Here is a 21,978-nt window from a genome sequence, read left to right on the forward strand (position 1 = left end):
CCCCAGGTTCACTGTGCGAAATTGTGTTAATGGAGCAACTGCAATTTGAAAGAGTTTAATTGTTTGAATACTGCACCTCGAAAAACATCACTTGAAATAATGATAACATTATCTAAGCAAAGTTCTGCATTATTAACGGAGGTTGAGACCGCTTAATTTCAATGTACTTATTGTCATATGCACTACAATTACAGAGAAGCAGTCGTTGGCACTGTCTTTTTTGGAATGCTCAAATAAATATATATTATAAAAAAGGAACAACGTGTAGGTTCAAAAATATAATATAAGAGATGAAGTATAGTGCTGCACTTAAAATATAGAGATACAATATAGCATGTGTAAATAGGTAGTTGTAACCGTATGGAAAGAGAGAATGCATTTAATGTAAGCAGAAATGGAACAAATCATTGCTCATTGAGATGTAATAAATATATGTATAAACAGATATAAACAGGTAGTACAACAGTAAGGAAATGTATATGTAGGTACAATGTGACCATATCAATGTGACAATATCAATGTGAAAATATCAAACTAAAGGTGATGTTAAGGCAAATGAAAAAGTAAGCATAATAAAATATTATTATGGATTAATTATATATTAATGTTTATGTGTAATATATGTGTGTACATATCCTTGTATGTATAACGTACTTGGCAATAAACTGTTCTGATTCTGATATTCTCTGATCAATATTTGCTCTGCAAGTCCACCTGCGAGTCAAGCTCGGAGGCCAACTTTACCCTTCTACAATCCCCATTCGGCAGTTTCCGTGCGAAGCGGACACGAACGTTATTCGTCATGATGTCATTCTCGGAGAAACCCGCCCCTTTTCTCTTTTGAGAAGACAGTCGGCCATTTTAAGTTGATCAGTCGTCATTTCACATCGCAACTGTAGGACGGAGAACGTCAGGACTCAATTTCATCATATTTCTCTTACAACTGTAGTGGAGAATTGCCTACTATGAACTGAAACTCTTCCTTAAAACCAAAAACAAGTAGATCCTAGTGAAGTGACGCATAAGCCAGTAGATTCCAGTGTCGAGTTGTAATTTTTTTGCACCTCAATGTAGCTAGAGGAAATGGCTGTGGAAAGCATGACTGTCCATCCAAACTCCCCAACTACCAACCACGAACACAACAGTCTCCTGACTGACGAAAGGTCGAGTAATTCTACAATCATATTTATATGAATTTATTTATTTGTCCTGTGCTTTTACACAAAAAGCCCGGGGTTTCTTTTTCATTTTTCTGTCAGAGGGATTAAACTCGCCTTTTTTGGAAAACGAGTACAGAGGTAAAGAACGCCATGTTGACACGACACCGCCATCTGGGAGGCCAAATCTCACCAGGAATAACGTTATTCCCTGTATTTTATTACGTTACCTCAATCATCGACCAATCGACTCGAGCCAACTTGTATGAAGAAAGAAAGACGAGGTTGAAAGAGCTGATTAACAATACCGTCACCGACATTCTCGACAATTCAGCGATTACAAAGCATCGGTTGATAACGTTCCCATTTTGTACAAAAAAATTAACTAATTTTCTTTGATTACATTTTTTGTTGTGTGCTGTTCTGCAACATATTCTCAAACCGTCCGACAGTCTTTCACTGGCGAGCGGCCTACTTCAAGCTAACGGAGTAGCATTGGCTTGTTGGCACGAGCGAGGCCGGCTAAGCTAACGGCTAATGTGTATACTTGATGGTAATCTCACGTCTGCGTTTTAAAGTGCTCTGTCGATACAAACGTCGCGTTAACTGATAACTTTAGTATCAACTGCGTGTTTGTGGATGGACCAGTAACGGCGTTTCAATCACCGTAAAATTCGGTCAGTTGGTGTGAACGTACCGCCAACATGGAACCTCGTTTATCTCTACGCACTTACCAATATCTCTCGGGTCGTCGTATTTCTCCGTTAATAACGCTCTTATGAGCGCATATCGTAAGTCCCGGTTCGTCCTTGTAATATGTGGGATTGTTCCCCCCTCGTTTCTCAAACGTTAACCAACCGTAAAATATATAATGTTTGCAAATGTACGTGATCGACTAATCCTTTGTGTAGCCTGTTAGCTTACTTTAGCTAGCGTGTCTAGCTAACTGCTACGTGCTGTCATTAATGCGTGTCTGATTAACACATCACTTTTATTCACAGTCGTCCCAACCATCCACAAAAGTACCCCCACCCCCCCAAAAAAGTGTAAAACGTCTGCAAAGCATCCCAGAAGTGTTTCAAGTCAAACACAAAGTTCCCTTTTTTTGTCTCCACAATCCCCAGTTGGCAAATGTGCTGCATGTTATACCTCAGTTGGCCCCATTGCCAAGTCCCACAAACCCCTCTAGTGTCCCCTTAAAAGATTCGGGAACAAAAAAAACAAAACGTTTTCAATGTTTTTGAGTGCAATATGTGAAGAACTGACACAGTAAGTATTCCCCACTTTAATCACGGCCCTTTGCTTCTAGAGTTAGTTGATAATGGACTCATCCACTGAGCTAACAATGTACCATAATGCATGGTAAATCCTGTGATTCAGCCATCCCTCTTAGATTAGATCGATCTTTTGCTTTGTTGAACTTTTAGAACTTAGTGGTTGTCTGCTAGCTGGGCATGGTCAGAGATGTTGATATCGGGTTGGTGTAGCAACAGTGGGCATAAATGGGACCTTATTAGTAAGGATGAAGTACCTGGTCTGCATTTAGTTGTCAGCAGTACATGGGTACCTGTTTTGGCTCTGATCAATAACAGTTTTTCCTATAACGGTCTGTTTTTTAGTCGACTGTAGGTTAACTTTGGCTGAGTAAGAGAAGTCTAGGAAGTCTAGATAGAGTTTGTTTGCATTGTAAGTTGTTTTTTCCCACTGCAACCAGCACATTGTTGGCAGCAGGTGATGTTTGCACAGCATCTCAGACCAGGGAGGCCCCAATTTCTGCCTATAGTGAAGCCCAGCCACTCCCTATTCATTAAGACCTGCTCCCATAGCACAGTGAAATCCCTGTGATAGAGGAGCCTCCATTGTGACTGGTCTGTATGTCCGACCCCTCTACAGGGTTTTTGATTTGCGGGCCAGCGTCATGGCACACGGCCGTTAGTGAGTTGGCTTTTTGAGACGATGTTACTGAATTTGCAGTGATTGCATTCAGAGCTAGGAGCTGGTGCAGGAACAAGGAACCTGTGAAGAGTTCAGCAACGTTAAGCAACAAAAGTGCCACTGTTAAAATCCCAGCAACTCCCTCCAATCTGAAGGTTTTGGTAAATGTTTCGTGGCTTCAGACTTGGCAAGTTCACAAACTGGTTGGACTTCAATAGAATATTAATAATTTACACTTTATTGATCCCACAGTGGGGAAATTGTTCTCTGCATTTGAACAATCCTTTGTTATTAAGGCACAGTGGGCTACAGTGAAGCAACTGGGGGTTCAGTGTCTTGCACTTTGACATTGAACCAGGTACCGTGTGGTTACGGGCTGACCACTCTCCCCATGAGCTATAGCCGACCCCTAACAGAATGTTCAAACGAAAGCATATTCTGTCAGAAAAAATAAAAAAGTTTTCTTTGCATTCGTTCTGTTCCAAGGATGAAATAATCTGTGTAGCGTTCACCGGTTGCTGAAAGAAAGCAAGTCTTCGTAGGACTGTATTAATTCACAGATTTGTACGAAGCACGTACAATTACGGCTTATTATTGCTCCGTTTCCCCAGAGGAAGCAGGCAAGCTGAGGATGTGGTGGGATGCTGTGTGTGTGTGTGTGCACACAATTTGCCTCAAAACCATCACCTGCTTTGTCTCCTCCGTTCACCGGTTGCTCTTTGATGGATTTTAGTTTTCAGGATGCTGTAATGTGGAGAATCCTTGTCACATTCCCCGAGGCCTCAGGCCTCCCTCCCAGCCTGCTGCAGAAAGCCCTTTGGGTGTGAGACGGGACCTGATGGCTCTGACAGCGAGTTTCAAATGTGATCTCCATCCTCGCCTGTTACAAAAATAATGCTGACTATTGAGTGAAACCCTGTTAAAAATATGGTCCATAGGTGGTTATGATCTTAGATACAATTGTGACTGGTAGGGGAGGAAACAGTGCGTGCTACTAATTTGTATTCGTTTGATGTAAAAAACCATCAATGCTTTTGGAATTTAGTTTTAATGGCAGTTTTGGCTGCCCCCACACACACACACAATACTCAACTCACTCCCACAACCACCAGCCTCTACAAGATCAGGCCTGTATGTGATCCATGTCAATAGGGACCTCATGGTCTGGCAGTTGACCACAGTAACAGCGCATTGGTCATCATTTCTGTGCTTGTCCCACTAATACCACAGTAGGACCCCAGTCCCCCCTTCCCCCCACGTGACACTTGCTTTGGGAGACACAACTAGATTTGGTAAAATCTAATTAGAATGGTAGATTTTGACAATAGCTGCTTTCTACATATTTAATGAAAATGTATCAGGGCCGCAACATGTTTATTTAATCTCATCCTTGTATTGACTTAATATCCTGTGGCAGCTTGTTTAGCGGCTGACGATATATATATATAAATATGTATATATCTATATGTATATATATATATGTATACGTATATATATGTAAGTACATGAAACATTGCAGTCATAGGCATTTAAAAAGACCTACTTGCATTTTTAAACTGAAAAAAAGGAAGAAAAGTGACAGGAATACCCAATAGACACTTTTTCAAATGACTGATATATCTCAGTCAGGGTCTCAGCCTGCTGTTAGATGCTGAGCAGGTCCTCAATTCCTTTGAAATAATTTGTTTTAGTTAACCCTGGTTTGACTTTCAAAAATGGAAATATCGCCACTTTAACATGTGTGCTGGCTACATTATGAATCCTTAAAGTATCACAGTACTTCATGTCAACCGCGCCGAGCCTCTGTACTCCTTTTTCATCCATGACCGCTGAAAACAAACCATAAGATACACATTTGTGTTTTTGGAAATCTTTTTTTGTTTTTTTAATGGTTTCCAAAACTTTACTGAAGCTGAGCGGAGTGAGCCACAGGCCACGAGAAAGTAACATGTGTAACCCGTTTGTGTTTTTTTTTAACGTATACAGGCCGGAGGATGTAGAGCTGGAGGAGGGCGAGCTGGAAGATGACGGGGGAGAAGTAGAGGAGGAGGACATCGGTGGAGGTACTTCTGTAGCAGCTGCAGGAGCAGTAGCAGCACCAGTAGTAGGAGGAGGAGGAGGAGGAGGAGGAGGAGGAGATGGCGGTGATGAAGCAGGCGAAGGTGGCGAAGTCGGAGGTGACGGGGCTGGCGAGAGGCCCCGTCGAAGCAAGGAGGGCCACGCCAGCAGCAACTCGGACGACGAGAGATCCCACCGTCGCAAGAGGAAAAGGAAGAAGGACAGGGATCGAGAGAAGAGGAGGTCCAAGAAGAAACGCAAATCCAAACACAAAGTAAGACTGTCGACGAGTACAGAACCGCGATAAAACCCACCTTTTTATTTCCACTTCTTTCTCTGATTTGATCTATTATTTGTCCCTCTCAGCGCCATGCGTCCTCTGATGACGACCACTCCGACTTCAGTGACGACTCTGACTACAGTCCCAGTGAGAAGAAGCGGAAGTACAGAGAGTACAGTCCACAGTACCCTCCGCCGCCTGTGAGTCAAAAGATCTAGATTGATTGCTAAATGTATTTTAGTCAAATGTTTGTTTCTTTAAAAGTCACTTTAAATATTCCCGATGAGTCAATATTCAATCAAAGTTCCGTGCAAAGTAAAATGTCCTAACGCGTGAACCCGTCTCCAGACACACGGGGGGGGCTACGGCGGCCCAAAGAAGGGCAACTACATGAAGATGGACAAGCAGAGCTACGCAGGCTATGACGAATTCGAAGAGGAAAACTTTGAGGGGGAGGAAGAGGAGGACATTGGGGACGAGGACTATGACGACTTCACCAAAGAGCTCAACCAGTACCGGAAGGCCAAGGAGGGAGGAGGCGGCCGGGGTGGCGGACGAGGCGGCTCCTCGGCGGTCGGGTCAAAGCTGTTGGAGTTGAAAAACAGACTTATGCACGGTAAATATTTGTCTGTCTGAGATTGAATCTTGTGTGTGTGTGTGTGTGTGTTTGTGAGATGCCAGATGTGGTGGAAAGGCCCCCCAACTACATTTATGGAAATGTGTATTTATTTATTTTTTTAGTTCCTTTTAGGAACAGACTTTCAAAATAATGTGTCGCTGTCTTTCATTTGCACGTTTATGAACGGACAAAAGATCTGACTCGCTTTGTTCATCCTTTTTGTCTCCGCAGGGGGCAAAGGTCGCATGAAGAACCAGCGAGGCCGTGGAGGAATGAGGGGAGGGAGGAGGGGACGAGGAGGAGGTGGCAGAGGAAGGGGAGGCCGTGGTGGAGGGGGGAAGATGGGGGGAGATAACGACGATGGAGACGGCTATGGAGAAGAGATGGAGGTGAGGCGTGGGGTCCAGGATAAGACCTGCTGTCTAAACGGGGGTCTGTTTAATTATATTATATTATATTTCACATGGAAACATTCCAGTAAACCAAAGAAAAACACTCGGAGCCAAAGATGTCCTTTGGTTTTTTCGTGAGAAAGTGTTTCACTCAAGCCGGATGGTGGTTTTAGGGAGAGCGATGGAATAATTATTATTGTACATGAAAACAAATTTGAAGGCCTATTGTGTGAGTTATGATGTAAACCAGCTACACTCAGAACCTTCAGTCTGGCTCAACACATATTTTAGACACCTCTACAAATAAAGTCGATATCCTTTTAAGTCTACGTCATCTGCATGATATTTTCAGTACTTTACTGAACTGCTCTCGTGAATTTGAAGCAAGTATCGTTAAATGATTCAGTGCCCGGTAACAGACAATGATCTGATAGCAGGTAATAACAATAGTACTTATAATAGGTAATACACTAACCATGAGTAAATACCTCATACAACCCACTTAAAAAAGACTACTCCTTTAAATATGTGATGCTTGACACCTAAAATATGTTCTTACAGTTTGGAGAGGAGGACTATGACAACATCGGCGACGATGACTACGATGACTACTCAAAGGAACTCAACCAGTACAAGAAGTCCAAAGACAGAGGCAGAGGTGAGTTTGGAGTGTGTGTGTGTGTGTGTGTGTTTCTTCTTTACTGTTCCTAAAGAAAAGGCTCATTCAGTTCAGGCTCTCATGCTGTCTTCAATTTCTTTACCAGGGATGAAAGGTGGCCGCGGGCGAGGGAGGGGTAAAGGAGGACGGGGCATGATCAGAGGAGGAAGAGGTCGAAACCGCGGGAGAGGAAGAGGCGACATGGGCAATGACGACGACAACAACGGGGACATGGACAACGGGGTGAGGCTTTTGTACTGTTGTCAGATCAGCCCAAAGTGTCCCGATATAAAGCTGATGAATTCAATGTGAGTTCATTCAAATATCGGTGTCACTCCAGTCTGGTAAACTAAAAATATATTCATCTTCTCGTTCTTACTTATTGATTCACACTCTGCTTTCGCTTTGTGTTATATTTTAGGACGGAGGTGGTGGAGGCGATGGACGCGATGGACCGGGACCAGGGAGGAGGAATATGAACGAGAAGCACCAGGATAAGAAAGGAAAGGCCATCTGCAAGTACTACATCGAGGGGCGCTGCACCTGGGTAAGAGTCATGTTTCTGATACCCAATAATCACATTATGGATTGGTCTCTGGTGTTCTTTAAGGTCCTGGTGTCGTCATTTGGTGTTTTGGAGGGATAATTTTTATTAATTCTTTAGTGGGACATTTATTTAGTAATTTAGCACCAAATCTGTGTAACAAATGGTTTCAACCCAAAAGTTGAAACAACTTAAGAGACATATTATAGCATGAATATTGCCATAATTTACTTCCACCATGGTGTCCTTAGCCCTTCAAATGAATTTGATTAATTTTGATTCATGACTAGAACAACTTCCACTATTTTGAGCTCAAATTACTCCGGTCTCTCGGCTTTCAGATGACCTGCTATCTAAAGAAACAGTTCAACTTGGAGTTAAAATGGCTACAAATGTTCTAAAATATGCTTGAACTCAAATAATTCTCCTGTGGAAAAAAAAGGAAACATTGATTTAGGTTCATCAGTTTTCCGTTAGCTCTTTCAAACGTGTTCATTCTGACCCTTTACTTTTTTTTCTCAACCACCAGGGGGACCACTGCAACTTCAGCCACGACATCGAGCTGCCCAAGAAGAAGGAGCTGTGCAAGTTCTACATCACCGGATTCTGTGCCCGAGCAGACCACTGTCCTTACATGCATGATATCCTTTACATTTGACCACTTGGTATTGCTATAAAAGGATCAAGGGAATGTTAAAGCTGCCAATTTGTTTAACCGCGAAATTATGAATCCGACTGCTCTTTTCGACAGGACGTGCACCGCGTAGCCGCTAAAGGAGAGGCGGTTGTTTCGGGATAAGCATTGACTTCCAGTGGTGAGGGTCAGGATAGCCCATTGGCCAGCGCAGGGCCAATCCAAGCGCCTGAATTTCTCAAGGCGGTTCTTGCCAAGCGAAGCAGTGGGATTCATAATGAGTACAACATGGAGAAGTGTGTGTGTGTTCTGTCCAGTTTGTTGTTCCTCCTTGACTTCAGCGCCACGTGAGTTCCCCTGCAAGCTGTTCCACACCACGGGGAACTGCGTCAACGGCGACGAGTGCATGTTTTCCCATGACGCCCTCAACGATGACACCCAGGACCTGCTCAACAAGGTAGCACCCTCTTCACGCTGCTCCCCCGCTCCCTATGCTATTTTCTAGATCTTTACATTTGTATTGTATTTATTATTAGTTTCATATGTACGGCCAGCTCCTTTTGAAAGCTCTTTTTGTTTTTTTTATAAATATCATTTTGTTTTGTTTTCTAGATGCTGGCAGAGGACGCCGAGGCCGGAGCCGAGGATGAGAAGGAGGTGGAGGAGCTGAAGAAGCAGGGGATCAACCCCCTCCCCAAACCCCCTCCTGGAGTTGGTCTCCTCCCCACCCCTCCTCGGCCAGTCCCTCTGGACGCCAACCAGGGGCCTGGGGACTTTTGCGGCCCTCCGGTGGGTGACTTTGGAGGTCCTCCTGGACCTAACCAGGGGCCCATGACCAACAAATGTCCCCCTGGTCCAGGGCCCGGGCCCGGGGGACCTTGTGGGCCTAACCCCTGTGTTGGTCCGCCCCCGGACGGAAGTCCCTTCCAAGGCGGGCCCCCAAATCTCAATGTCCCTCCCCCCCACATGGGCCCCCCACCTCCTTGTGGCGGAATGGGAGGTTGCGGAGGGAAAAAGATCCCCTCGCTGTTTGAGATTAAAGTGAAGCCGACAGGGCAACTGGCTCATAAACTGGCCGTCAGGTAAGAAATCCCAAAGGAAACATGAAGAATAAAAGAGAAACTCTTGTTTTCACACGTGTCGAAAATGCAGCGGCTGATCTTAAGAAAAGAGCGACGCAGTCCAGGTTCAGTTGTCACGTGCACCTCGTTAAAGGAAAACTCAAATTTTGGATTATGAAGTAGGATTGAAAGAAGTCTCTGAAAATAGTTAAGAGCTGTTCAACAACAATTATGTCCAGGTTTCTCTCTGCGGCACGTTCCCCCTTCTCCATCAGCACCCCACACAGTTAAAGTCACACATGACCACTAGGACGAGTCAACAACAGCTGTAGACGCACTACCCAGTTCTAAAAGTTAGTCTACAGGGAAAGTGAGATAATACTATTTCAAAAACAGTGGATTCAGTGAGTTTCTCTTTCAATCTTCTTGTTTTCACCCTGCACATTCTCTTTGAATCCCACTCTGTGAATCTGAACTCCTCTCCTCCCTCTATCAGAGGCCAGACTCCCAGCACCACTCAGGGCCAGACCCCACCACCCCAAGGGGCCCCCGGTGGCCCCCCACCCTGCTTCCCTGCTCCCCCGGGGATGATGCCCCCTGACATGCAGAACATGGGCCCCAACCTCGGGATGAACCAGGGGCCCCCAAACATGGGCCCCGGAGGACCGCCCATGATGGGAGGATTCCCCTCCGGCGACGGCCCTCCTCCAGGTCCTCCTCCAGGTCCTCCTCCAGGTCCTCCTCCGGGAGGAGGAAACTTCTTTAATACCTTCTTCAATCAGCAGGACGGTATGCAGATGGAGGGAGTGGTGCAAGAAGGTGAGCCTCCAGTAATCACACGATTAAAGGCCAAGTAGCAAATGAGCTTTTTGTGCAGCTGATTGATGCACAGTATGACAACAACATAGATGAGCTCATTTTGGTGGGAATGGGGTATTACTGCTTCTGCTCCGACACCCTGCTGCTTCCTCTCAGGTGACAACTACCAGGGTTTTGCTGGTATGGACGAGAGAGACGGAAATGTTGGAAATCAGCCTGGCGGCCCAGACGGCTCTGCTAATGGAGCGTCAGCCAATCAGGGAGGGATGTCCGTGCCCGACTTCCTGCCCCCCGCGCAGCGCGTCATGTTCATGAGGATCCAACAGAAGCAGCAGGAGGAGGAGGAGAGAGCTCGCAGGATGGCGGAGGGAGGAGCAGAGAAGAGCCGAGACACTGAAGGTAGAGGACACGCACCTGTTGGTGTCTTAGTGCGCGGCAGTGAGACGTGACGCCGTGACGGATTCCTTTTGGTGGCATCAACCCGACCGGTTTAAAGTACATCTATTTGACTTTTGTGTGTTCTTCTTTCTCAGGTGACTCGGGGAACTGGTACTCCAGTGAGGATGAGGATGGTGGCGGTAGCGTGACCTCCATCTTGAAGACGCTCCGTCAGCAGACCCAGGCTCCGCAGAAATCCGACGGCCCCCCGAGCGACCCCCGCCTCCAGAAGGCCCCTCCCGTCAGCGCTCCGGCTCGGCCGGCGGACCCCCGCTTGGCACGGGATCCGCGCCTGGCGCGAGCCACGGACTCGGGTGACTCCGCCCATCCCGTGCCGACTCTGTCGTCCGCCGGACCGCCTGCGGACCCCAGGTTGGCCCGGATAGCGCCTCCCGCTTCGGTGGGACCCTCCTCCCGCTCGCCTCCCACTCCCAAACCGGAGCTGCCTCCGGTCTACAAGCCCCCGCCGCTCACAGCCCCGGCAGTGGAGGAGGAGGAGACTGAGCGGGCTCTACGGGACAAGCCGGTGCCGATTCCTCTGGACCCGCTCATGGGCATGGCTCTGAGAGACCCGCGCTCGCAGCTGCAGCAGTTCAGCCACATTAAGAAGGATATCCTTCTCCACATGCCGGCCTTCTCCAAAACCATCACCTGGTCTCCCGAAGATCTCCTCCCTCTACCTCTCCCCAAGCAGGACCTCCTTCCACTCCCACCGGGCATCCCTTCCGTGCCCTCCGTAGACCTGCGTCTGCCCCGCACTCAACCGCCACTCCAAACGCCGCTCCCTCAACCACAGCCACCTCCCGCTCAGCCCCCTCCCTCCTCACTGGACCGCCCTGCTCCCTCTTCTTCCTCTTCCTCCTCCTCCCTCCCAGATTTTGAACTGCTGTCTCGTATCCTGAAGACCGTCAACTCCAGCCCCTCCCAGGCTCCCTCCCCTCCTCACCTGCCCACACCTGTCGCCCCCATGTCATTGCTGGGCCCGCCTCCCCCGCTGGTAGAAAAGCCTGTTGACCCCCGCATGTCCCGTAAAGGCCTCACCGACCCCCGTCTGCAGCCGCAGAAGTCGGCACTGAAACAACCATCCGACCCCGCGCCTCCTCCCGCTGTCGCTACTCCCCAGGCAACCACATCCAGCTCCTCCCCGCCCACCATCGCCCCCTACGACCCACGGTTGCTCTCCTCAGGTGGGGCAGGCCGCGGTGTGGGAGTCGGGCCACCAGGGGGAGCCAGCGTGCTGAGCAGCATCAGTCTTTATAACCCTCGGACTAACAAACCAGCCAGCCCTGGTGTCAGCGGCGGCTCCAGCAACTCCCCCAACTCAGCCAGCACAGAGTCCAAACCCAGCGACCCCGCGGCAGTCAAACCCAAGTCCAAGGAGCCTCTGTTTGTCCGGAAGTCTGCGTTGGACCAGCCGGAGCCGGAAAAAAGCGCCGAGCTGGGAACCGACCGATACAACAGCTACAACAGGCCCCGCCCCAAGCCCGCGCCCTCGCCCAACGCCACCGCCCAGGGGGGCCCTGCCGCAGCCGGCGGAGGCCAGGGCGCTCCCGGAGCTGCCGGTGAACAGGGGCCCGCGGGCGTCCATAACCTCCCGGTGGCCTCTCTATATAGCGTGGTGAAGCAGGCGGCCAAGACCGGCGGGACGGGCAGCCCCTACGGAGGCAACAGCCCAGTGCAGCCCGACCAGGCGACCTCAGAGCAGGACAAAGCCTCGCTGAAAGACGTTTTCAAAGGCTTTGACCCCACAGCCTCGCCCTTCTGCCAGTGACCCCCCCCCCCCCTAAAGGACCGTTGAACCCTGATGCCCGTCGTACAGACGGTCGTCATCTTTTTGGACACTGAACAGATCGGTGAAAAGGAGAAGAAAAAGCGCACTGAGGCGACTGCCCGTAAGACTGTAAGAAGGTTAAGAAGACAAACCTTTGTGAACAAACACACACACACACACACACACACTTTAGCACAGTGTTGCAGATTCTATAAAACTCTTGGGTTATAGGAAGGGTTTAAAGTTAAATATCTATTTTAAACAAACGTATGGATGTATATATAAATGTATTCTCCTCTTCTCATCGCTCAAATGAACACCGTTGTTAAGGAGGCAACTAAAACACATTTATACAGAACTTTTTAGACTTTCATTCATCCTCTCCATTTCAGTTCCTACATCATCTCCTCACCTTGAAGACGGTTTCATTTTCGTCGGTCAAAGTTGACTCGGGCAACAGAGGAAATGATGGGATACAGCTCAGCTTTCCCCCATAAAAGTTTTTGCAATTAAAGGAACGGCACTGAAGCGGATCGGCAAGTTTGGTCAAACATTAGCATACTTTAAAAGAAAATATAACGCAGTAACAATTGCAAATACGTAAACTTAAAATCTCTCTTCTGCTTCTTCTTTTTTCTTTCTTTTGGTAGTATTTATTTTCCTGTCTGTGTATTAGTTTTTTAATGTCTGTAGCTCCTCCAGCTCGATATGTACCGTTTCATTTCTGATATTTTGCTCTTACCTGAAGTAACTGCTGAAGTGGCTCTCGGTTCTCCCTCTTTCACCCCTGTGGTTCCTTCGGCTCCGTGCTTTGCTCCCTTTCAGCGGTCCTGTTGCTTTCTCTTTTTTGTTTTATCTTTCTGTGAGAATGGAGAGTTGTTAAATTATTCATTGGAGGTGGAAGAGATGGAAAAGTTCCCCATGTCCCATTTTAGCAAGAAGACGGTCAGTCCTTCTGGAGCACGGAACCCGCCAGAATACTATATTTTTTTATAAAAGTATCAACAAAATCTATAACGAGGATTAATGAAGAAGCAAATTTAAAACTGACATTTTTATTTTTTCAAATTTATTCCACAAATACCTACGTATGTTTTAATATTATTTTCAGTGTGTTTAATGGCATATTCATTAATTTTAGTATTTATTTAGTCAGTTTTCGTCCTCCATAATCCACAGCATGAGACGGTTACATTCAACAAGTCTTCTTTTGCATTCTGCGGAAAAGAACACAACATAGCTTTACTGTGTAAAATGCTTGTTTTACATTTGATAATTTCACCGTATTAAAAATAAGAAGTCTCCGTCTAGCCTTTACCTTTGAGTTACTTTGATTTTATTAACCGTGTTGTTGAAAGTTCCAGGACAGGGTCTGCAGCTTCTTTGAGTGTGTGGTGGGACAGAGTCGGTTGAGCCTCATCAGTTCAGTGTGACGATCAGAAACGAGGCTTTGGACCTAAAAGTCAATTCCCACATGAATCTTACGCTGCCAGTCATCCGGAGCTCATGCATGAAGAGGAGCACGTTGTTGATCGTAGCACAAGTGTTTAAAAAGACAGTTATCCAACACTCTTCTTTCATGCTTGCGGCTTAAGGAGCACACACGTCATGGTGGAAATGATCATTTTGGGATGGACTCAAAGTTCGGTTGAGCATTTTAATTCTTTCCATCCCAACCGAGATTCTCCCTTCACTTAGTGTTACCCCCCTCAGCACAAACAGTTGATTTCATTGCCACAGCTCGTTTCAAAAATCTTTATAAAAACGTGTCGAGGAGCTTCAGAAGTTCCAGAAAGTAGTATCGACCGTCCTGTGTATAAATGTTGATCATTTTAATTTATTTTTTTATACTAGGGAAAATGTAATCCCTCACTTGACAGTTTTGGAACCGAATAATTTTATAAGACAGGAATATGCTGACCTCAGCAGTGCAGCCCGTAACGGGGAAGAGGAGACGGATGTGTTTTTTTATTTCGGTTTAGTGCGTAAATATACAAACTAACAAAAGATGATCTATTGCTGCCTCCTGGCAGGTCATGAAAAAGCCCGTTTTGGTGGCTGAGCGGCAGCGATAGCAAGTGTAAGAAGTCCTCGTTGATTTGATCTTTCCTTTACGGCTTTGATTTTTTTATGTTTGTTTTCAGGTTGTTTGTTTTTGCTCTTTCCTGCTATGTACATTTGACCAGTACCCTGTCTTTGGAGAAGTGAGCGTTTTCTAACTGTGCACTGTAGGTGAGGTTGTTTAAAGTATTTAAATAAAGTTGATACCTGATCAACCAGTTAAAACTGTATTTTCTCTATTTCTTCAAGTGAGGTTTATTGTTAAAATGTCCACATGTTCATCTGTTATCAATAAACTACTCAAACAAGGACAATTGAGATAACTCAAGACAACAAATGATACAAGTGGTTCCTCCTAATTCAATGCACAATGCCACTTTTAATCACTACTGCAGTCTCAAAATGATGCAACCCCCTTCATAGAATCCCTTATCAGATCACACATTTCCAAATCAGATGTCTCAAGCAGACCTGATGCAACTAATCAATCAACACCTGATTAGTTGCATCAGGTGTGCTTAAAATAGAACACATCAAATACAGAGGAATTGTCCAAAGAGATCATTGCCTTGCACGAACAAGGAAACGGATGGAAAAAGATAGCAACGGCCCTGAATGTTCCTGGAGATAACGTTTGAAGCGTAGTTACGGGAACACTGGCTCCACTATCCCTGGACGTAGCAGAAAGAGGAAGCTATCAACGGCTGCCACTAGATGTATGTGGAGGCCGGTGGCCAAAAAACCCTGCAAAGGACCTGCAGCTGGCTCTGAGGTTTCACTTTCTTCAGTAAGGCGCATACCAAAGGCTGAAGGTCTCCATCATGCACACCACTGCTGACCCAAGAGCACAAGACAGGTTGGCTCCAAAAAGCTGAAAGCCATATTAATAAGCAGCAGAAGTTCTTAGTTCCTGGAAGATTCAAGACTGTCCATCAGTCACCTCTAGTGGGATTTGGGAAGAACATTGGAGAGCTGGAGGCCATTGTCCATGAGGAATATAAGATTCCTCGGGAACGCTGTCGGGCCCCGCTGTCTGGCTGTGCATCACGATTGCATCAGGTCATATGGAAATCTGGATCGTGGTCCATGCCTACTACCAATTATTCATACTTTCTGTCATGTTCATTGAATGTGTAGTTACTCTGTAATGCTGTTCTTCTGGACACATGACATCTATTGCTTCTCTCCATCCGGAGAGAGGGATCCTCCTCTGTTGCTCTCAAGGTTCTTTTTCCCTGTGAAATGTTTTTTTCTATTTCTTAGGAGTTTTTCCTAATCCGATGTGAAGTCAAAGGTCAAGGATGTCGCATGTGTACAGACTGTAAAGCCCTCTGAGGCTAATTTGTGATTTTGGGCTGTACAAAATAAACTGAATTGAATTGTTGACAGCAGTAACTGCTAAATGTAGAAACTGCCATGTCCGTCTTCACAGCAGGCAGAAAAACAACAACTTTTGTTTCGGTTTTCGTTCCCTTGTCATCCTAAAATATCCACATAGAATGGGATTGTGTTTTATGAATCCACCACTAAAGCTTATTTTAAGGTTCTTAGTGAACCAGACGGGTGGGGTTTAGTGAATTGGGAACATTGCCACTGTGGTCATTTAGTTGACCTCTTTTCTTAGACTTATTTAAAAGTCTCACCCCCTCCCTCTGTCGTTGGACTCGTTCGCACTCAGACAAATGTTTAATGTCACTGAAAATCAAGAACCAAAAGCCACAGCTGAGTTTCAGGAACCCTATTATGCTGTTGCACCATGCGGGCTGGTTCGAAAACTGCGTCGATGTGAGAGTGAAGCCATTTTCACAGCGAGATACTTTGGTTTTTGTATTTTACGGTCCATGTTACTAATTATCTATTCGTGCAGTTAGCAGTTTGAGTTCCACACAATCCGGTTTCAATGTGTAGTCCATCTGTATTTGACCTACGTGTGAGAAGTGATTTACTCGGCTCGTTGTCCTCTTCCTCAAAAAGGCAAATATACAACTTCAACCTGAAAGAGTCAGTGTTGACTGACTGGTTTTGATTACATTTTTCAGTGAAAATAGAAAAGATTAAATTTGAGCTGCTTTTGTCAAGATGTGTTGTGTATTTGCTTGTCTGAATGCTTTGTGGCTTGCCATAACTTATTCATCTAAAATATTATATTTGGTTATTTAATGCAGATGTATAGCTTTGCAAGATTATGTAATTGTTTTACAGGTTTCTGGCGAGGTGATCTCCACTGCTTTTTTATTTAGTTGGCTGTAAATTGGGATCTGGGCGGGAACTGCCAATTTGATCTGATTAACTGGGAACAAGCCAACTCAAGTTTACGTGGACCTCTTTCCTTCCCTTTGACGGCGCCACCACGTCCGGCCTCGCCAGATAAATCGGACCCAGAGTCCTAAATCCCCAAATGTGTCCCAATGCAGACGTGATGCCGTCAGCATTTCCGACAGTGTTCTTTTCTATCCTTAGCAATTGAAGCTGCTCGGCTCGCCCTCCATGGATTTGGATCAGCATCTCAGCACTGCCGCCTTTTTTCTATTTTTTTTCCAAGCGAGCTACGGCGCTTCAGTGAATCACTTCCTGCCTGCTCCCCTCCCATCCTGCAACACTGGCTCCAGGAAGACACACTGTTCATCCAGTACCTCAAAGGTTTCCTATCTCACACACACACACACACTATTTGTTTATTTGACAGGGACATTGCACGGCTTCCTCAGCTGCACCAGAGTTAGCAACAAGCTAATTTACATCTTATTCATCGTGGATTCTACAATATATTGTATCTCATGACTGATGTACGAGATCGAGATTGCGTCTCTGTCGATGGGCGTACTGCGGTCAGCCGTTTCCAAAACTAAGATCCGAAGATGCTTAATGGGGTCGAGTTTAAGCAGACTGAATAAAAGGAGTTATTCTGTGACTTGTGGCACAATGCATTGTTATGTTTAATATCAAATATCCATTAGCTGAATACAGCCACCTCAGAAAGGTTCAAGTTGTGAGATGGAAACTCAAACTGCTCCCAGACCAGGCAACTCCATGATAGAGACCTAAAAGTACAACCCTGCTTTATGGTCTATTTGACTCAAAATGGAGCAACATGTACTAATCATGCTGTATTGAAAAAGACTTGAAACTATAGATTAAAATCATAAACTCATGTCTACAATGTTTACTGAGGGTATAAATCAAGAGAGTATTAGTTCATAGTCTTCTATACAATCAGACTTATCTTTATAACCCTTCTTGGCTTCACTCTTCCTAATCGGTGGTCACTTCACATTTGCGAACGTCACTCAATTTCCTTGTTTGGAAACTGATCGTTAAATGTGTCTGGAGGGGACGGTGTGGACCAGAAACTCAGTGTAACACTGCAAGTCACAAATGCTAATGAGGGAGGCCATCTGAGGTCACAGAAGAGTGGGCGGGTTTTACCACATGAAGAGTGGGCGTGTCTTACCACATACTGTTCCTTCTGTGCCAATTATTTTCTTTCCCACATACTAATCCAGGCATCTATAATTTAGCGAGGTGGATTCCTGTACGTCTGTGGAAGTGTCTCACATAAACAATAGTTTGGCTTTGACTGAACATGATTGGACTGAAACTTTGGTTTATTTTTCTTTTGTTAAATTCTTGAGAAACACGCTCACAGCATACAGACATGTACATGATCATATACAGCTGCAATGCATGGTCACATAGGTATACACCGATTCACACAGAAATACATATTCATACCTGTACTCGTGCTCCTTTTTGTTTTCACAAAAATAGAAATGTTTCCTAAACCATGATCACAAATGTAGACGCAATGCGACTACTGTTTTAACTACGTTTTAGTTTGAGTCAAGACAAAATAATTATTCTGTGATTCTGAATCACTAATAACAGCAACAAGGTTTAGACATATACTAATAGTACAATGAATACTTTAGTCAGTCGCCCCAAAAATGTTATTAGCTGTATTTTGACCTGGATCCTAACAAATAAATATACAGGACTGTCTCAGAAAATTAGAATATTGTGATAAAGTTCTTTATTTTCTGTAATGCAATTAAAAAAACAAAAATGTCATGCATTCTGGATTCATTACAAATCAACTGAAATATTGCAAGCCTTTTATTCTTTTAATATTGCTGATTATGGCTTACAGCTTAAGAAAACTCTAAAATCCTATCTCATAAAATTTTAATATTTCCTCAGACCAAGTAAAAAAAAAGATTTATAACAGCTGAGTGTTTGTCAAGGCTCAGGAAACCCTTGCAGGTGTTTCGAGTTAATTAGACAATTCAAGTGATTTGTTTAATACCCTACTAGTATACTTTTTCATGATATTCTAATATTTAGAGATAGGATATTTGAGTTTTCTTAAGCTGTAAACCATAATCAGCAATATTAAAAGAATAAAAGGCTTGCAATATTTCAGTTGATTTGTAATGAATCCAGAATGCATGACATTTTTGTTTTTTTAATTGCATTACAGAAAATAAAGAACTTCATCACAATATTCTAATTTTCTGAGACAGTCCTGTATACTATTTGACGATATGATATGATGCTTTCCCCTCAGTGCTGGGGGTGGATCTAAATATCTGGGCCCCATGTTTTCTGTTCTCCAGCACCAGTTCGTTCCTGGTGTCGTTTTCTGCATTCTTCACCAGTAATCAGCTTAGCTCCCTGTCGGGGCACCTGTGGCGAGTGTGTGTGTGTGTATATAGAAGACGTGATCCTCTTAGAGGAGGACTTCAGACGGGATTTGGAGTCTGCAGTGTCGTTCCATGCCTGCGGGGGCGCCACGTGACACCTTCAGTCTCCTTCATAAAGGTGTGTTGAGTCTCTCTCTGCTCGTCTGCCTGATTCATCATCCTGGGATTCACTGCTTCGTAAAGGTCACAGAGGTTAAAAGGAATAACGAAAAGATTTGTTCCACCCCAGAGGGCCCGGCAATGACTGTTAAAGGCCTTTTCTCCCCCCCCCCGAGAACACTTAAACCGCCTGTAACAGTTCAGCTCGTGCCATCATCTGCGTCAAACTGAAAAGAAAAGTAAGGCCCACATTGTTTCCCTGCGATAGGGTTTTTTTCCTCTCCCGCCTGGCGCCCACGCTGTCTCCGGTCTGGGAGTGGGTCTCTGTGAGTTGCTTGTTGTAAACTGCTCCAGATAAGAGCGTCACTCCAATGCCAGGACATGTGCAACTGTGAATTCCTGCCTGTGACTTTGTCTTTGTCGGGAGACAGTGGAGCAGAAACCCGGTCCGAAGCCTCTGAATCGACATCCTCCACTCCTGTGTGTGTCATGACTTGACAGTTGTTCTGTCAATAAGACTCACATCGCTGAAGATGACCTCACATGTTGGCTGTGCTGTGTCATCTGACCTGATTAGGATGTGTAATCAACAATGGGGTCATTCTGACAGTCGAGTTTAGTTTAATTGTTTGAACCAGAAGTGTTGCGTTCAGTAGGTTAGAAATATTTTTTGTTTACGTGTTAATTTGCTCACGATCCAATGATTATATGCCGGGTGGCTCCCGTCGACTCAAATTTCATCTCACAGATTCTGTGATTTGAACTGACACATTTTTTTAATCTTCTTAATATGTATTTACAATAAACGTAGCACTTTTTGTAACAAGGTTACAAAGTGCTGAACAGAACAAACAAAGAACAGCAGATGAAACCCCCCATAACAACAACAAACACAACAGGGATATCATAAAACCATAAAAAACACTGCAGGATCAAAGAAAGTTAAAATAAATAGATAAAAGGGCAAGAGAGGGGGGATACAACACAAACAATATTCAAGCATATTAAATATAGAAAATAACAATACATGCTGAGTTGAATGTTTATATTATAGTTTAAGGAGTTGAAGGCATTTTCATTACTGGCGGTAAAAAAAGGAACAACATTGGAACCCGCTAACTTAGCTGTTACCTGGCTGAAAGATATAAAACGAAAATAAGTTTGTCTCTGAAAATGTATTAAATGTAAATCAAAAACTTTTGTGTTTGCAAAATGTTCTCGATTCACAAGGATACATCGTAAATAAAACTATTCTGTTTAATTGCACTATAGAGATACGAAATTCATCTCCGTAATTTGATTAATTGTACTGAAAATTCTTGCTCCATTGGTTTCAATATGCACATATACACATGCACAAAGTAGTCCGACTACATTGTTACAGATTCTATCAAAACATATTGGAAACTAGAACAGGCACTCGGTAGAGCGCATACCTTCGCATATCACAAGATTGGGCATTGAATTATGAACATGTTGGCATTAGTTGCATGCCAATTGGATAGAAATTGACCGCGCTATGGTAAAAAGAAAATGTTGACCTTTTCATGACCTTGACCTTGACCTTTGACCCGATTGATCCCAAAATCTAATCAAATGGTTCCCGGATAATAACCAATCATCCCACCAAATTTCATGCGATTCGGTTTAATACTTTTTTACTTTACTTTACACACGCACGCATACAAATACACGGCGATCAAAACATTACCTTCCGCATTTTCAATACGAAGGTACGAAGGTAACAAATGCTTGACATTAATGCAGAGCCCCCCCCCCCCCCCATATCAGCCGAAGACCCAGAGAACAAATGATTGTTTGCTGTTGGAGAGCCAGAGTTTAATCACCATGAGAGACTCGGAGTTAAGAAAAAAAAGAAAAAAAGACTCCACAGTGTTCAGCGTGTACAGCGTGTACAGCGTGTACAGCGTGGCCTTCACTGTTTCTAATGAATAGATCAGCAGTCTGAGGTTGAGATGAACAAACTGACATCACGGTGTTGGTATGTATCTGCTCAACATGTGACAGGGGCCTTTGTGGTGTGTGTGTGTGTGTGGGTGGGGGGGGGGGGGGGGGGTTGCTATAAGTCTTTGCTGTGCCCTGAACCTCACACACAATTCACTATGTGTGTCCTCATCGCTCACTTACAGCAAACATACAGCTCAATCTTTTTCCAATCAATCCAACATTATTTGTGTGATTTCACACAAAAAATAAACTCACGGTCAACAAATTAAATGTTGAAATGAAATCAATAATAATGTGAAGCGAAGTCGTGCAACCGATCGATAGCTTGTCTTCGCAATGTGTGAGAATGGGGACGTGAGGTCCAAAAGGAAGGAACTCATTTTGTTATTACCAATTGATTTCTGGGATTCACCAACGTCTTCTGATTTGTATTTCTTCCTTAAGAGAAACGTTGACCACTCTTACCAAGATAGGAAAAAAATGAAATAATCAAATCGAGATTACTATATGTACTATATGAGTCATAATGATTGTATGACTGCTGTCTTCTTCTTCTTCCAGCCTTTTTAAATTTTATTATGTCCGCATCACTACAATTTGCACACGACACAACACCTGCCCTTCCGAAGTGTTCAGGGGGCGTTACAATAATAACATTAATCAGCAACACGCCTCCAGTGAACGATCGAGTATTGAGTTCCTTTATTTTTGCTCCTTGCAAAAGAGAAATGTCTGAGATTGTTGCTCCACGAGGCCTAATATCTGAAGGGCATGCACAGACCCT

The 21,978-nt window shown here is 44.7% G+C and overlaps 1 protein-coding gene across 2 annotated transcripts; it reads left to right on the forward strand.

Annotated features, from left to right (window-relative positions):
• Positions 1 to 541: 541 nt before the first annotated feature.
• Positions 542 to 13,683, forward strand: zc3h4 (zinc finger CCCH-type containing 4). Of its 2 annotated transcripts, none has more exons than XM_056442113.1 (14): positions 542 to 1,163; positions 5,079 to 5,424; positions 5,517 to 5,630; positions 5,779 to 6,046; positions 6,281 to 6,438; positions 7,003 to 7,099; positions 7,206 to 7,342; positions 7,521 to 7,646; positions 8,173 to 8,284; positions 8,625 to 8,734; positions 8,890 to 9,359; positions 9,835 to 10,157; positions 10,314 to 10,556; positions 10,691 to 13,683. In XM_056442113.1, the coding sequence occupies exons 1-14, from the start codon at positions 1,084 to 1,086 to the stop codon at positions 12,364 to 12,366; spliced, it is 4,260 nt and encodes a 1,419-aa protein (XP_056298088.1). In that variant the 5' UTR covers positions 542 to 1,083; the 3' UTR covers positions 12,367 to 13,683. The 2 variants fall into 2 exon arrangements, with proteins under 2 accessions (XP_056298088.1, XP_056298089.1); XM_056442114.1 differs by lacking the exon at positions 542 to 1,163 and adding an exon at positions 1,172 to 2,426.
• Positions 13,684 to 21,978: the final 8,295 nt, after the last annotated feature.

Source organism: Pseudoliparis swirei, chromosome 20 (assembly GCF_029220125.1).
Source record: "Pseudoliparis swirei isolate HS2019 ecotype Mariana Trench chromosome 20, NWPU_hadal_v1, whole genome shotgun sequence".
NCBI lineage: Eukaryota > Metazoa > Chordata > Actinopteri > Perciformes > Liparidae > Pseudoliparis > Pseudoliparis swirei.

Coding starts and splice junctions, on each gene's coding strand:
- zc3h4 (XM_056442113.1), top strand. CDS start 1,084: ATGGCTGTGGAAAGCATGACTGTCCATCCAAACTCCCCAACTACCAAC. Junction 6,047..6,280: donor GAAAAACAGACTTATGCACG/GTAAATATTTGT, acceptor TTGTCTCCGCAG/GGGGCAAAGGTCGCATGAAG. Junction 8,285..8,624: donor CCACTGTCCTTACATGCATG/ATATCCTTTACA, acceptor CTTCAGCGCCAC/GTGAGTTCCCCTGCAAGCTG.